General features: G+C 43.1%; 1 protein-coding gene across 1 annotated transcript in view; it reads right to left on the bottom strand.

Moving 5' to 3' along the window:
- The window catches only part of LOC311270145 (protein kinase C epsilon type-like), a 65,818-nt gene extending 53,032 nt beyond the window's left edge, over positions 1 to 12,786 (bottom strand). Inside the window, exon 1 of the mRNA XM_084374871.1 lies at positions 10,838 to 12,786. Within this exon, the coding sequence (XP_084230997.1) occupies positions 10,838 to 11,185 (348 nt within the window). The 5' untranslated portion in view covers positions 11,186 to 12,786. The remainder of the gene's footprint in view (positions 1 to 10,837) is intronic.
- Between the last annotated feature and the right edge of the window lie 2,979 nt (positions 12,787 to 15,765).

Below are 15,765 nucleotides of genomic sequence, written 5' to 3'. Positions count from 1 at the left end.
GTGAGCTGCTGCCTCCTGTCGAGGCAGCAGCTGTTTGTTTGTGTTATTTATTCTGTTTGGATGGTATTAAAGCAACAAGGTCATTGAGTGCATCAGGAAAAGAGGTGTCTGTGAACAAGTTTGGGATCCCTCAACGATTCTTTTTACTCCTTCTTATCCCCCGACCGAGGTTTGTTTAAGGATTCATTATTAATGTCACAAGTTGTCAACTGAAGCTTTATAGGCTTCATGTTAACCTAATCACACAGGGACGCATTCCTCACAGACACTACACACACACACACACACACACACACACACACACACACACAAACACACACACACACACACACACACACACACACACACACACACACACACACACACGAACAGAGAGAGAGAGAGAGAGAGAGAGAGAGAGAGAAAGAGAGCTGTCCCAAAGCTAATCACATGAGCTTTAGTCAAGCTGGAGTCATGTGGCTGCATGTATCCTCAAAGAGACCTGCAGCTACTCAGGAACACAGCAGAGATAAACAGATGAGGAGGAGGACGTCGAGGGAGAGTTACAGAAAGTTTAAAACTGTGAATGCGAAGAGCTCTTGAATCCCGAATCTTGAGTTCAAGACAAAATCTACTCGTATGAACCGTTCTTGCACTTAATGTGACCATATAAACATATAAATGTAATGATATTTACTTATTCTTTAATGCAACTGTTCCAGAATTCAATCAACATTTTGCTAACTTAAGATTTGTTCTTTGGGTTCTTGTATATCTGAAACTTTTAACAAATGTACCAATTTCTTTCTGGATTCTTTCTTACATGTTTCTCAAAGTTTAAAAAATGAAAGAAACCAAATCTGTTGTGTGTATCTGTGACATACAGCCGTTGAGGTGTCTTTCACAGGTAAAGTGTTCATCATCAGATGTCACTTGTTGCCGCACGGTGAGTGTTACATGGTGTTTTGTCCTCTCTCATCCTGTTTGGGAGGAAAACGGAGACGTCTCCTTACTAAGTTGGATTCTGCCTCCTGTGGATCTCACAGCTGATTTATGTCAGGGACGTTCCTCAGACGCATGACTTTCGACATTATGATCTACGAACTTCATTAGACTGGTTACATAAGGTTACATTACCGTTGTGCTGTAAGTCAGGACTGAAGCAACATGTTAAAACTTTGGACTTTCTTCACCCACTGGGTCATAAAATGCAAATGCTTCCCAAAGAAAGTAAGCAGGCGAGGTAGCCGCTGAACAGTACCATCACTTATAGCTGCATCCCACTTGCTTCTCGTCCTGTCTCAGGTGATAAATCTGCATTTCTCACCACTCTCTCTGGGACATTACGTTCTATCTATAATTTCATTGGAGCCGGTGAAAGAACTGTGGTGATTATCAGTTTGGCTCTGACTGCCGGCCTGACTTTGGAAACCAAAGTACATTTCTGGATGTTAGAAGACTGTAAATGGGTTAAGGGATCTACTTCAGATAGATCAATACAAATCTGTTGCGTGTGATGACAACACTCATCGTGCAGAGAGTCAAGAGAGAGAGACACTAGACAAGGCCTAGTCTTGTCTAGTGTCCTAGCCTAGACAGGCCTTACAGTAAGTTGGTTGTTTTTTGTTGGTTAACAGGATATTTCAAAAAAACATCAACAGAATTATGAGAAATTAGGTGGGAAGTTCAGCGATGTGTCAACAAACCACAGACTTACATTTCTTTTACAATTTGCTTATCTACAGTAGTGAATCCTACAATACTAGTTGTAAAAACTATATTAATAAATAATTGATATTTCAAATTTATACCAAGTTTCACATCTGTCAGGACATCATATTTATGATCCAGTAATAGTAGAATATCATCAGCGTACCTTATGTTTTCTTATAACCAAGATCCAATTGTGTATTGATTTTATTTAATAGAAATATTAATTAAGCATGAATTAATAGAAAAAACAAGGAGATTTGTAGGAGTGTGCTGACTATGTAGAGATATTGTGCTCGCTTAATGCTTTTTAATTGCTAATGTAAAAAAATAAATAGGCCTTTTCATATGATTTACCACTGCCTGGAACCACAGGTCTAAATTTCCATCCGTCAGTTTTAGGGCTGCAAATAAACGTTGTTTTCATCGTCAATTAATCGATTAGTTCTTATTCTATAAAATGTCAGAAAATTGATAAAAACGGCACTTTTTTTGTTTTTACCAAAACCTAAGATGACCGACTCAAATGTCTTGTTTTCCTCACAACTCAAAGATGTTCAGTATCCTGATACTGAGGAGTAAAGAAACCTGAAAACATTCACATTTAAGAGGCTGGAATCAGAGAATTTTGACTTTTTTTCTATAGATAATACTCAAATCGATTAATTGTTTGATTGATTAATCATTGCAGCTAATCAGTTCTCAACAGAGCACAAAAACGTTAAAAAAAGACAGGAAACTATGAGAGATAAAGCAGAAACAGGAGTCTTCTCGAAGGACTCCTGATATCTTTAAGAATCTGTGATAAAACAATAATTTTCATCTCATTTCTGCTGCTGTGAAACGTTTTGTTGGAGCTGAGTGGCGCTGACAGGAGCAGCATGAGAAGCAGAGAAGCTGTCGTCACCAGCAGCTTTTTTTTTTTTTTCTTCCTCTTGCATTCCTGACATGTCTGTGTGACTGCTGGACTGTTTTCGTACTGTAAGCGACACACTGTACGTGGACAGGACGGCAGATACATGAATGATAACAGGAACTGCAGGGGGGCACCTGGGGAGCCATCCCTCTCCATCTCCCTCTTCCCTTCTTTCTCTGGGAAGTAAACTTGGACAGTGAAAACAGGAAGTAGGGCCTACCGTGTGACTCAAACACACTGCTGCTAATATTAGACTCATACACACACACACACACATATACACACACAGCCCAGCCCCTGTTTCCTCCAGTCCACAGTGAGGACACCCCTCTACTACAACCCGCAGGGAAACAGGGTCAACAAGAGAGCAGCCCGAGTTCTTCCTCTATTCTGTCTGTACGAGACTTTACGGAGGCTCAGGAAACCAAAGAGGACTCTTAATAAAGTGCTGGAGTGCCTCTGAGCAACACTGCAAACCACTAACAGATCCAGAAGCAATGCAAAGGGTAGTGGAAGAAGGCATTTCGGGTGTTTTTTCTTTTAGAAGAAATTGTTCTGAGTGCTGTATCGTAGGCGACTGGACTTGTTTCACTTTCTCGAAGGCGTTTCACCTCTCACCCAAGAGGCTTCTTCAGTTCTAACTAACTGGAGGGGAGTCGCAGGCTTTTAAACTCTGTGTGGGAGTGTCCTTACAGAGTCGTTAAGGACACGGGTGAGCTCTGAGTTTCACGGTCGTTAGGGCCACTTGTGGGTTGCTAGGGCTAGGTGAGCCCAGGTGTGGATGGTTGTTAAGCTGTCTGGCGAGACATCGTCGATCTACATCACCAATTTATTCTGGCCACGTCAACAAACATGACAACATCGCTCTGCTGGAAGCCACAGGGCCACATCGTTAGCATATGTGTCGACAGTTGCCAGAATAAATTGGTGAAACTGAGATTAGTCAACTGTGTCCTGAAGATCTGTGAGTGTGCTGCCTTTTGGTGTCGGTCCACCATGTGCCACCAGAACGGCTTCGATGTGTCTCGGCATTGATTCTGTACATCTCTGGTTCAGAATCGGTTCAAAAAGCAGCTTCTGTGCTTTGACCTTTCTGCTGCATAAACGTCTTTGCACGAGAACAAACGGTTAATTGCAATCTGCAGCCAGACAGCCGAGTGCTCCACATTCCTCAGATGACTACAGTGACTGCTTCAGTGACGGGGGAGGTCCCTTTTCAACATGAAAGTTGTAGCGTGTCAGATCGTTTCACTCGTCAGTCAAAGCTGAAGCTCCGGTGTCTCTGCAGACTTCTGCTGTCGGATCTGAACCACCGTCGTTGACACTTTTACCCGCAGGACGACCGCACGGCTCCGTCACAGTAGCAACACCAAACTAACAGTGTAACAACCACAGCTGGGAACAAGGACGCTGGCAGAGAGACCACTGATACTCAACACTGGAGATGTATTCAATCCAGCTGTTTGCTTAGTCTGTCATTACTCTCTTCATAGAAATGCTGCTTTGACTGCAGGCTGCGACACAGTACTGTCATGAGGTTTAACAACGAGTTTAACCAATAAATATGTCAAAAGACCAGCTCCCAGAGCCCGAAGTGATGATTTCAAATGGTTTGGTTCGTCCCACCAGCAACCTCAGCTCCAGCGAATGAATAAATTAGTAGGTTTGTTGGCCAAACTTCTGTCCTCGAGGCGGACTTTGTGTTGCGTTGAAAAATACTTCCATGTTTCATCACTGAACACAAAATCTGCTGTTGTTAAAGAAATGATCGAGAAGAAGACGGCTGAATAAAAGCATATAATTAAGGATCATCAAACATGTCTGCACAGAGCGTGGCTGCACGAGATGAGGACTGCAACGAGCTATTATTGTCATTGTCGATAAATCTGTGGATTGTCTTCCCAATTAGTCGATTAGCTGTTGTCAATCAGTGTTTCCCAGAGCCGAGATGACGTCCTCAAATGTCAAAAGATGTTCAGTTTACAGTCATAGAGGAGGAGAGAAACTGGAAAATAATCACATTTAAGACGCTGGAATCTTCTGTAGACGTAAACGAGTCAGCGATGAATGAAATAGTCGGCAACTAATCGATTAATCGTTGCATTTCTACTTAAATCTTTCACTTTCAAACTTGTAAGGTGTGAATCTGTGACTAAGAAGAAGAATAAGATTCATCCAAATGTGTCTGCACCTAATAAAAATCCACTATGGCTGAAGGGAAGCTTTATCACCAGTGACTCAGAATCAATGTTAAGATCGTACAGCTGCTCAGACCTTAAACACCTCAGTGAGCGTTAGAGAGGGTACAGAAGGAGATTATATGATTATGAGTGGGGCTGTTGGATATTGAAGTGTCTGTGTTGGAGTGTTGTTTGCCTCGCTGTTTCCACCTTTTTAAAAAACAATCAAGTGTGTGAAGTACCTCTTCACCTGAGCGTGACACCGTGGGATGTGTGTTTAGATGGGAAGTGCTCGTGTGCAGACCACTTAGCCTGGCGAGCTTTAACTATGAGAAGAGCTGTGACTGAAATATCACCGGACGAGAACAGTGATCTCTGGTCTCGTCAGCGTTCAACTGATCCATCATACCTCCGTCTGTCTGTAGAACATGTCCACCAGTTGTCCCAAGCTTACGGATATGGACTTCGACGTTCAATTCAATGAAAGCATAGTTGTAAAAGTCATCACCCACCAGCTGAACACCCCCACCTCCCCATCCCTCCCTCATTTAACCATTTAAAAGCAGACAGCTTCCTTCGACACCCACTCGGTCTCGCTCTCGTCTCCTCCTCCCCTTCGCTCAACTGCCTGTTGTAGTAAAAATCAAACGCTTGTCCTCCCTCTACGTTGCTTCTCTCTTTAATGACAAGTTCTAACAAGGCGGCTGCCTACACATGAAATCACTGTTCAGACGAGCAGAAATCATGCCTGTTCAGCTCACCTTCAGAGAGTCATTCATTCAAAGCTCAAGTCACTGCAAGACACAAACTAAACCCTACATGTTCTGTTCTGTTGTTTTTCTTTGTTCTTTCTGTGTTTCGTGTCCGATTAATTATCCCTTTGTTCATCCTGTTGTTTGGTTCTTGACTGCTGTTTTTTTTGTGAAACTGATGAAATTGATAAATTGTGTTTATTGGTGAACGTGATGAATTTAAAGGAACAGGTCACCCAAAGAAGGAAATTGCCGAAGGAAAGTCAGGTGTAGTTTTTTCAGTCCTCAAAACATTCCTGGAGCTTCACAGTGAAACAGGTCTTAAGCAACTCAAGTATCTGGGGACTTGTTTTAAAAAGTAAAAAAAAAAACGAACAAAAAAGCTTATGAAATGGCTCCATACAGCTTGTCCGGCGTAATCCGAGTCTTCTGAGAGCCCCAGATCACAAACTGATTTGAAAAGATGTTATTTACACCTCCACATCTTCGCTGTAGCTGCTAAGCTAAAAGTGCGCACTCTGTTTGAAGCGAGTGCACAAGCTCGACCTCGGTTAAGCGCGTAAAAATAACGTCTTTTCAAATCAACTTAGAATTTCAGAGCGTCCGGAAACTTAGATTACAACAGAGCCATTTCATGTTTTGGGATTTTTTTACGATTGTTTTTTTCCGTTTTAAAAAAGTCCCCAGCTACTTCAGTTGTTTAGGAAAATGCTGCAACACTTTTTTTTTGCTGTGAAGCTCCAGAAATGTTTTTGTGGACTACGAAACCTCACCCGGCTTTCCATCAGGGTGAGCAGAGTTTTAATTTTTAGGGTGAACTCTTCCTTTAAGCATACAGACATGTTTGGGTAAAACATGGCCTTTATTGTGTGTTCCCATGAGCAACGGTGGGTACTAATTAAAAAAAATGTAATCATTAATTATAAAATTGTTTTTCTGCAAAAGTTTGGCCCAAAAAGCTACGATATCAAACGTATGACTTGTGTGTCGTGTTGCTGCTGAATCACACATCAGGCAGCAGACAGACAAAGCACTGCATCGTCGAGGTACTTCTCCTATTGATTACACAAATTAAAGAAGACAATCGTCACTTTAAAAGAAGACCCAGTGAAGTGCGGATGCCATGTTTTATGTTTTTGTCAGTTCACTCACAGGTGGACACAGAGGGAAACGGATGTAAGTCTACTGGCGCATTTTGCACAACTCATTACACAACAATTTTCATATCGTTGCATCTTGTTCTTCACGCCTGCATGAATAATGAGTTCATGTGTATGTGTGTGTGTGTGTGTGTGTGTGACTGGCTCGGCTGGTATAATGTCTGCAGTAGATGATTGGCGGCAGGTCGTGTGCAGGCTTGCAGGAGAACAGTGACATTATAATTTTTAGTGGTCTAGTTATTTTTCTAAATGAGCAGGTACTTGTCAGAACACGGGTTCAAGGCTTCTGTTCACACGCTGCTAACTGAAATATCTGTAACAACTGATGCTTTTGTTTCTCAGCCGGTGGGGGAACCCTTTAGCACCTTCAGATACAGCGAGAGCAGGTCACCTTTTTGGCTGAGGGACTATTTTGCGTCATGGGATAAACCCTCAGAGAGACAAAAAGTCCCACATTTCAACATGTGGAGGGGTTATTTGATCTAGATCTAGATCTGATCTTGCATGAACTGTTGCTGAGTCACTGTGTGCCGTTCTCTAACAATACAGTTAGAAAAAAAATAGATTAAAGGAGGAGGGAAGTGTTGTTAGATGAGAGGGAGTGTAAAGATGGGTGTGAAAGCGTCAGTCGTGGACACAAACAACAGATGAGAACAGGGGGCTGGCGATGCATTCAGGTGCAGTCGTACTGCTGAAACTTTTTTGTTACATCCGCTGAGTCCAGCTGCTTAAATGTGAATATTTTCTGGTTTCTTTTCCTCCACTATGACAGTAAACTGAATATCTTTGGGTTGTGGACAAAACAAGACATTTAAGGACATCTTGGGCAATCACTGATTGCTGGTAGACCACATAAGTCTTTCATATCTGCAAAAATAAAATATTTTGCATGGGAACTCACCAGACACAAATCTGCAAACCAGCCAGAGCCCAAAAATAACAAATAAATGAAGCCTTGTATTCAGAAGCACTGTTTTACACTCTGGTTCTCGGCTGAGTAACTTTCCATCAACTTAACTGTAAACTTTAGATAATATTCATATTTTCAAAGGAGCTCTTCACAATGTCTTCATGGATATATGAACTTTTTTAATGTTGAGATATTCTCATTTAAAACATCCTGAACTGACTCAGCAGAAGATTAACAGTCTCCCTGTACATCTAAAGTGGAATAAGCTTTAAATTCAGGAAGAATAACTTTACAAAAAACAGTCTGATTTGTTGACTCTGGACCAGACGGAGTCAGAGTGGGACCACATCCCAAAAAATCCAGTGAAACCTCCACAGACTGGACCCGTGCGACACTGTAAGGTCCACTCACATCCCTATTTTTACTTTACCTCTGTTTAAACTGATCTAATAGCCGACCTTTGAGTAGAGATTACTATTACTCACATCACTGGGAGACTACACTACACAGGCTGTGTAGCTCCTCCGAGGCGATGCCAACTTTTTCTTTGTCTGAGATGACATCATGCGTGTTGCAACTTAAGTCAAGACATGTTCGCTTGCCCGTGGGTGCGCCGTGAAATGTGCTTGCTCAAAAACAAGCACAGTTCAAAAGGATCATTTTTCTAGTGAATGAAAACAGAGCAGACAGTGAAAAAGTTTTAGTGTCTTTGAATCACTAAAAAACAGGTAACTCCTAGAGCTTAAAATGTACTTTAATGTCTGGCAGTCAGGGCTCCAGACTGCAACCGTTTATTCACATTTTGCGACCATTTCTGGGAGACAGTGCCACTAAATGTTATATTGAGGCTCAGCTGTGCGATTTATATGCCACATGTAATCTGAAACACCAGGAGCAGCGTTCGTGTTCTGCCCACTGGACACGATCCAGGACGATTTAGGTGGTTCCTCCTAAATATTGTGCTACTCGACGACTCGACACACTGCCCTTTACTTCACCAGGTGTCGTCACGCGTCATAGTACGCTAACACAGTTCAGAGACGACTAACAGGACTCACACTAATGTTTATCAGTGGCATCGATGAGTCACTTTCAGCTCGCTCCAAAAATCTTTAGTCAGGAACATGAAGCATCACTCAGCTGCCGCAGCCCTGATCATCTCCGGCCTTACAAGTCTCCCAGTGCTCCGCCTTGAAAGAAAAGATTTCCACCATGAGGAATACGCTCTGGGCTGTACTTTCTTTTTCTCCATCCTGTCCTCCTCCTGTTTCATCATCCTCCTCTCTTTCATCTCTCTCTCTCTCTCCCTCCCTCTCTCTCTAATGGACCTGATGGCCTCATCAATAATACACTCAAACATCCGTCTGCTGCAGCAGCCTCAGACAACAATGACCAGCTCCTTCATGCTGCTGTGTGTCTGTCTGTGTGTCTGTGTGTGTGTGTGTGTGTGTGTGCATAACATGCGTGTGTGATCCAACCACACCCACTCTCGCCTCTTTTGTAGCTCTGCTGTGGGTCACTGGTTCATCTAACAAGAGCACAACAAAGGTAACAGAATCTATACTGTGTGTGTGTGTGTGTGTGTGTGTGTGTGTGTGTGTTTGTGTGCAGTGGTCATTCATGTTGTGCATCTGCAGGACTGTGTGTGCAGGACAACAGTGTTTTCATTGCATAAATCACGTATGTATAAATATTGAATAACGTTGGTTTTCACAGTTTAATGAAGCTGAAATCTGCATTTTCTTTTTAATAGATGTTTGAATACACTGTGTGTCCACATGTTGGAGTGTGTGTGGGGAGAGTAAAAGCTGCTGTGGTTGCAGACACTCTCATACTCACAATTTCCCCACAACAGAAAAACGTGATGGAGACTTTCAGCGTCTCTCGGCCACAACTGCCAAAAACATAGTGGAATATTTAGCAGCTAAAGGAGCCGAAGATTCACCTGTTTTTGTGTTTTCTGCCCTACAGAAGACTCAAATAGACAACTGGTTGCTAACAAATTCGTTATAATACTATAATAATGTTCGTGTTGTGCTTCCAGCTTGTTCACCTGATCCCAAGAGGCTTCTTTTAATTTTAGGAGGCATTACATCGCACTTATCTGCGTGAGTCAAACAAACTGACTTCAGGTCATAATAATGATTTGTTTTGACCATTCCTGACATTTCCATCACTTTTTCTTCCCTCAAGGGATCCAAAAACCTCTAGATGTGACTTAACGGCTGCAACTAACGATTTATTTCCCTTGGCAGTTATTTTCTCAATTAGCTGATTAGTTGTTTGATCTATTAAATGTCGGTGCTGGGGGGGATCGAGCCTCCAAACTTTTATGGCAACGACAGACTCGCCTCGACGCTGTCAAGTGTCAAATGTCTCGTCATTCGATACCATATTTCAACACCTGAGGAGTTGATCTCATCAGCGTCGGAGAGCCGATAAGCATGCAGCATGCTTGTTGTGCCAAGATCTAATAGTGCTGGTGATTGGATTGGGACCGACATCGAAGTCAAGGTATCAAATGTTTTTTTAAATGATACCCACCGATCAGTGTTCCCAAAAGCCCAAGATGACGTCCTGAATATTTCTTTATTAGTCCACAACCCATAATATTCAGGTTGGTGTCACAGAGGAGTAAAGACACCAGAATACATTTACATTTAAGAGGCTCAAATCTGAGTATTTGGCCCTTTTTTTCTTGGAAAATTACTCAAACACAATCTAAATCGATTATCTAAATGGTTGCCAATTAATTAAATAGTTTACAACTCTTCGGTCCTGGTCCTCGCTCTAGATGTTTCCCTGCTCCAACACACCTGATTCAAACGATCAGCTGGTCATCGAGCTCTGCTGAAGCCTGATAAGGACCCATTCATTTGAACCAGGTGTTGGAGCAGGTGCCCCCAAAGCACCAGGATTATAACAGGCTGGATTAGTCAGTGCAGCTCTATTTTGGGGCCCAAAAAACACTCTCCCCCCGGGGCCCTGTTAACAGTGTTTTCCGGCCCTGCTCACATCTCTTTTCTCAGGTTAATATCATCATAAATTAAATATATTTGGGTGTTGCACTTTGGTTTTGGTTCTTCTATTTCCTAAAAATGTGCAGACAAGAGAATTAATTGATTAATTGAAACAAACAGCCCTGATTGTTGTACCTGCACAGGTAAGGACCATCAGCCCCAGTGTGTGTGTGTGTGTGTGTCCCTCAGGGTGTCACATCCCGGTCTTACCCAGTCCTCGAAGTGCTTGCTGCCGTTGTGCAGGATGTCCTCGAACTGGATGATGCAGTTGGCCACGAAGTCGTCGTAGCCGATCGGCGCGTCGTGGAAGACGGACAGCTCGATCCTGCGGCCGTCGTGGACCTCCGTGGTGAACTCATCGTTCCACGTGGGGCTGTTGGTCTTCTGCTTGGTGGAGGTCTGGCCCACACGGGAGTCGTCCACGTTCAGGGCGATGTACGTGTCCAGGAGGAAGGTCTGGGTCTTGGGGCCGACGGCGTGACGCAGGGACCAAGCCGTCGGTTTGAGCTCCAGAGCCTCGCGGATCTTGATCCTCAGCTGCCCGTTGAAGATCACCATGATGCTGAGACGGTTCCAGCACTTGATCCTTTAAAACTGCGAGCCCACCTTCTTCTGCTTCAACCACTTCAAAAACAATCCACTCCTGAATCACGGCTCTGGTTCAACCGGTGGTCCTCCAGGCGCACACTCCAAATCCTCCCAGCTGAATGTGGCGGAGTAAACGCCAGCTAAGAAGCCTGGCTTGTGTTCTGGTGTCTCCTTAAAACGTCCACACTTGTCGAATAAGCTCCAATTTTCCCCCAAAAAACTAACCAGCAGCTGCAGCTGGAGACGCTTTCCTCAGAAGTGCGCGGAGGAAACATGAATAGCCACCAAGAGCCGAGAGTTAGCGACAAACAGACGAGCAAAGGCCCCAGATGTGAATCGCTCTGTCATGTTTTTTTTGTTGTTTTTTTTTACCTAAAAACTCCGTTAGCTGTAGCGGGGCACCCCTGGAGCACTAGCCCGTGTTGCATCGCACCGTGTGGCGGGTGTGAGGCTCCAGCCGCCGCGGCGCATCAGGGATGTTCGAGCCGGACCGCTGCGACCAGTCAGCGGCTGGTGAGAGCCGCAGCAGGGGCGGAGAGGAGGGGCAGACCCAGGCTGGAGGGGAGGTGAGTTACACAGGGGTTCCAGCTGCTCGGTGCGCGGCCTGGTCTCAGCCACTGCCGTTGATCTTAACTTCCCGTGCACATACCTCTGGCTGCCTCTCCCCCCTCCCCGACTCACTGCTCTCCGTCTCCGTCTCTCTCTGGTGCAGGAAATGCGAAAAACACGTCAGATTTGTCGGAGCCTGGTGTGACAGACGGGGGAGTGCGACGCAACACAGACTAGGGAGGTGGAGAGGAGAGGAGAGGAGAGGAGAGGACAGTCCTCTGAGTGAATATTTTCCTAGAAAATGAAACACTTCGCATTGTCCCACCAAGGTGCCCTTGAGCAAAGACTCCTCTAGAAGCACACATGCACCATAGCTGTGCACCCCAAACAGGTGTGAGGTGCTTTTTCTGCAACATGAAGCTCATCCATCCATCCATCCACTCAATAAAGGCCAACTGCCAGCTCCATGAAGGATGGGACCTGAGGGGATGGATGTAGGGATATGTGAGGCATGCCTGGAATTTCAAAGAGATGACTGCACGCCATATTAGCCACATGACCAATGCTGTGTGCAGCACTGTACTGCTCATATACACAATAAGTTCTCAAAAAACAGCTAAAAGCTTCTCATTTCTTATAATATGCAATCAAAACTAACCATTTGTGGGTCTAATTCTGCTTGAGTTTGTGATCTTAGAGGGCAGAAGCAGCATTTTTGATTTATAGCGACTTAAGTGGTCACGTTATGGTGAGACTGAGCAACATTTCAGTCTTGAATTTGGTCAATCGAGGATCAAATGTAGCTGTTTTACCTCCTTAAGTATCCCCACGTGTTGACAGTAGCCTGCTAATACTCTGCACCTTCAAGATTGTGTTGCAAAACAGCATTATTAACCATATTACTTGTGCATGTCCACTGTATTTAAGTTATAACAATGTCAAATCAGTATTTTTTCTATTTTCTTCATAACCAACACGGTCAAATGGAACAAAAGTCTGCAGCCGTCACAAGCAGCCACAAACATGTGACACGCCGACAGCAGAGAAATTCAATTTTCCGCATTTTTCTGCACAATTAAACGCTTTATGTTTATCATATAGAAACATGAGAATGCATTCATGAACATGTGTGTGTGTTTCTCCTGAGGCATAAATGTGATTTCTTTTTAAAGTCAGTCTTAGGTGAAACAGTGTTGGACAACACGTCTCTCACAGGATGGTCAAAAGGTAAAATACTGCTGGTGATCACGTGTCTCAGGGTCATTAGAGCTGAGACATCCTGTACGAGACAGACTCGGTACGAAGCCGACAGCAGCTCACGATTTACACAAAGCAGCAGCACATTCATCCGCACAGACAGCAATCTGTCATCATCTGCATCCAGGCAGTGAGTCATCCCGACACGTCAGCGTGTAACAGAGATGATTCGTAGTTTAAAAAGGAAAATCGAAGACTTAACAAAGATGTTTGTTGTACATGTGTATACAAGAAGTCAGTCAAAATGAAGACGAAGACACTGTCCTAACTTATTTTGTGCTTTCGCTTTGAAAGTGAAACAAAAAGAAAGAAAGAAGCTGAGAAAGAAAAGCACTTAGAGCTAAATTGCCCAGAAAGTCTTGACATTATTAATGTGGTAAATGACTAATGGCTAATGACTGTTCGCTGGAAATCTCCATCAGGAATCGTACAAAGGACCATTTCCTGCAAACATCAGTCTCCTGTGGTCCAGTGAAACATTGTGTTAACTTATCCAACTTAACTTTATGGTGTCAAACGGCTGATTGATCGTTAGAAAACACTTGAAAAAGTTCAAAATATAAAACTAGCAGGTAAAAAGTCCTGACAATCTGCTGTCAGCGAGTCTGTGTGAGACTTTGACACTGCGACAGATTAAACAACTGAAAACACACGTGAAGAGCAGTGACACACTGTTGATGCAGGAAATGTTGAAATCTATTTGACATTATGTCAGACAGCTGTGAGGATGTGATGTGACGTCACAGCACATCCAGCGGTTACACACAGGACGACTCAGCACATTTAAACACTTCGACACTGCTGACCCCTCCTGGTGACCGTCAGAACAACAACCTGTGCCAGCTGAGCAAAAAGGATCAAGTTGTATTAAAGGATGCAGTTTAAAACCTCAGTGATGTGAGAAATCAAACACATCCTGCAGTGAAAATGTCACCTGCAGAGGTTTTATGACAACTTTTGGTTGGAAGTCCAAAAGGAAACAGGAAAAGAGGGGAACATGTGCAGAAGTTATGAATCCCCACATGATTTAAACCCATAAACTGAACAACCTCTAACAGAACAAGAGCTTAATCAGAATATCTGACAGGACTTTTCATTTTCCACATTAGATTCGTGTACAGGTCTCGGGGAGATGTGGAAAAAGAAGTATAACGATTTTTGTGGCTGCATATCTGATAAACTGCCTCCAGTGATGTCACTAAATGGCTCCGTTGCATTGTGGGTATCGAGCAGTCCACTGGTTTAGCACACTGTTGGACTCCTTCTTTCTGATTGCATTTTCACATAACTTTTCATTTTAATGTAACTTAACACAATGTTTGCAAAGGGAAATACCCTGAAATGTGTTTGTCTGGCCGTTTAACCATTTTGTTAGTAGGCTAATTTGCCCATTCATTAGTTATGTCACAAAAAATACACTTATTTCATAAAAAAGTTTAAACCCAGGCTGTCTAACAGAAGGTATATATACAAAAATCAAGCTTTTCTTTCTGTACTTTTTTCTTTTTCAATTGTTAAAACTAAGAATATGTGTTGTTTCACACACATTTAAATTACAAGCGTTACAGGGCAGATATGGGGAATGTAAAAGTCCCCTTAGCACTTACAAAAGAAGTTTCAATAAGCAAAATAACTCCAATGTTCATAATAATGTGTTAGTTCATGACCTTGTAGCTGTAGAGTCTGGTCATGCACAATAAAGGCACTTTATAATGACTAACACAGCCGATAAGCTACTAATATGCATGATAATAACCTTTTTAATGATTCATTTTTAAATGGTGTTCCTGAGCATTAAATTATGCATAAGATCTTTTAAGATTAATTCAATATCTTGATTATTTCTCTGCTCAGAGGATAAAAGTGACTGGATGTGATATTTCCACAGCAGATGTGTTGACTCGCAGGGAAAGCACAGGTGCAACTAATAACATTAACAGAGGCTCGGCTCCATTTGCACTTTATTAGTGACACCTGCGGGTGAAAAACAGAAATGAGAGAAAGGCTGTAGCGTCAAGAGGAAGGCCCACAATAAACACTGCATGTTTACTCTGAAGGAAATTAGTCACTACTTGATGTGTTGATGAGAAGCAAGCATTTATGAACGTGGAAGCAGTAAGCAAATGATGGAAAATGGAAAAGAGCTGCTAGCTGAGGCTATAGATGACTTTATAGTCTGGTAAAGTATCTTTTGGTGCAGCCACAGTGAATGAAAGCTTAGTTTTAGCACAAAGGGTCAAGAATTTCTCTGAAACTGAGAGAAACGATATTTTGTTATGAGCATCCAAAGAGCTACGATAACATCTCTCCATCCTCTGGAAGCAACAGTATCCCTCTGTCTCTCACTCTCCCTCCTTGTTTTCTCATTAAGCACGTCAGCCAATCGTCTCTCAGCCCTGCAGATAGGAATCAATCACAGGCCGAGGAAATCCCCGGGACTCCGGCCACTTCCTGCCGTCTCTCCCCTCTCACACAGCTAGCTTTAAATCAAACCAAACAGTCTGATGCTGTCCACCAGTGGGAAGGATCACACTGTTGTTGTCACCATAACTGTAGCTATGGTCACAGCAGGACAGTAACATCTCTGTGACCGAAGGAAAAAAACTGTCCTGCAGCCTGGAAGCAACGTTTTTCCACTTTGAGTGGTGGCGGGAATGAAAGGAGGGTTTTCTTAATGAAGCAAAGAGGAAGTTTCCAACACGAGGAGCAAAAATATATTACAGGAAAGAGACATTGCTTTAAAA

The sequence above is a fragment of the Pagrus pagrus genome, assembly GCF_965226575.1.
Source record: "Pagrus pagrus genome assembly, chromosome: 15".
Taxonomy (NCBI): domain Eukaryota; kingdom Metazoa; phylum Chordata; class Actinopteri; order Spariformes; family Sparidae; genus Pagrus; species Pagrus pagrus.
Note: the sequence above shows the minus strand (reverse complement) of the source record. Positions and strands in the feature narration are given on the sequence as shown.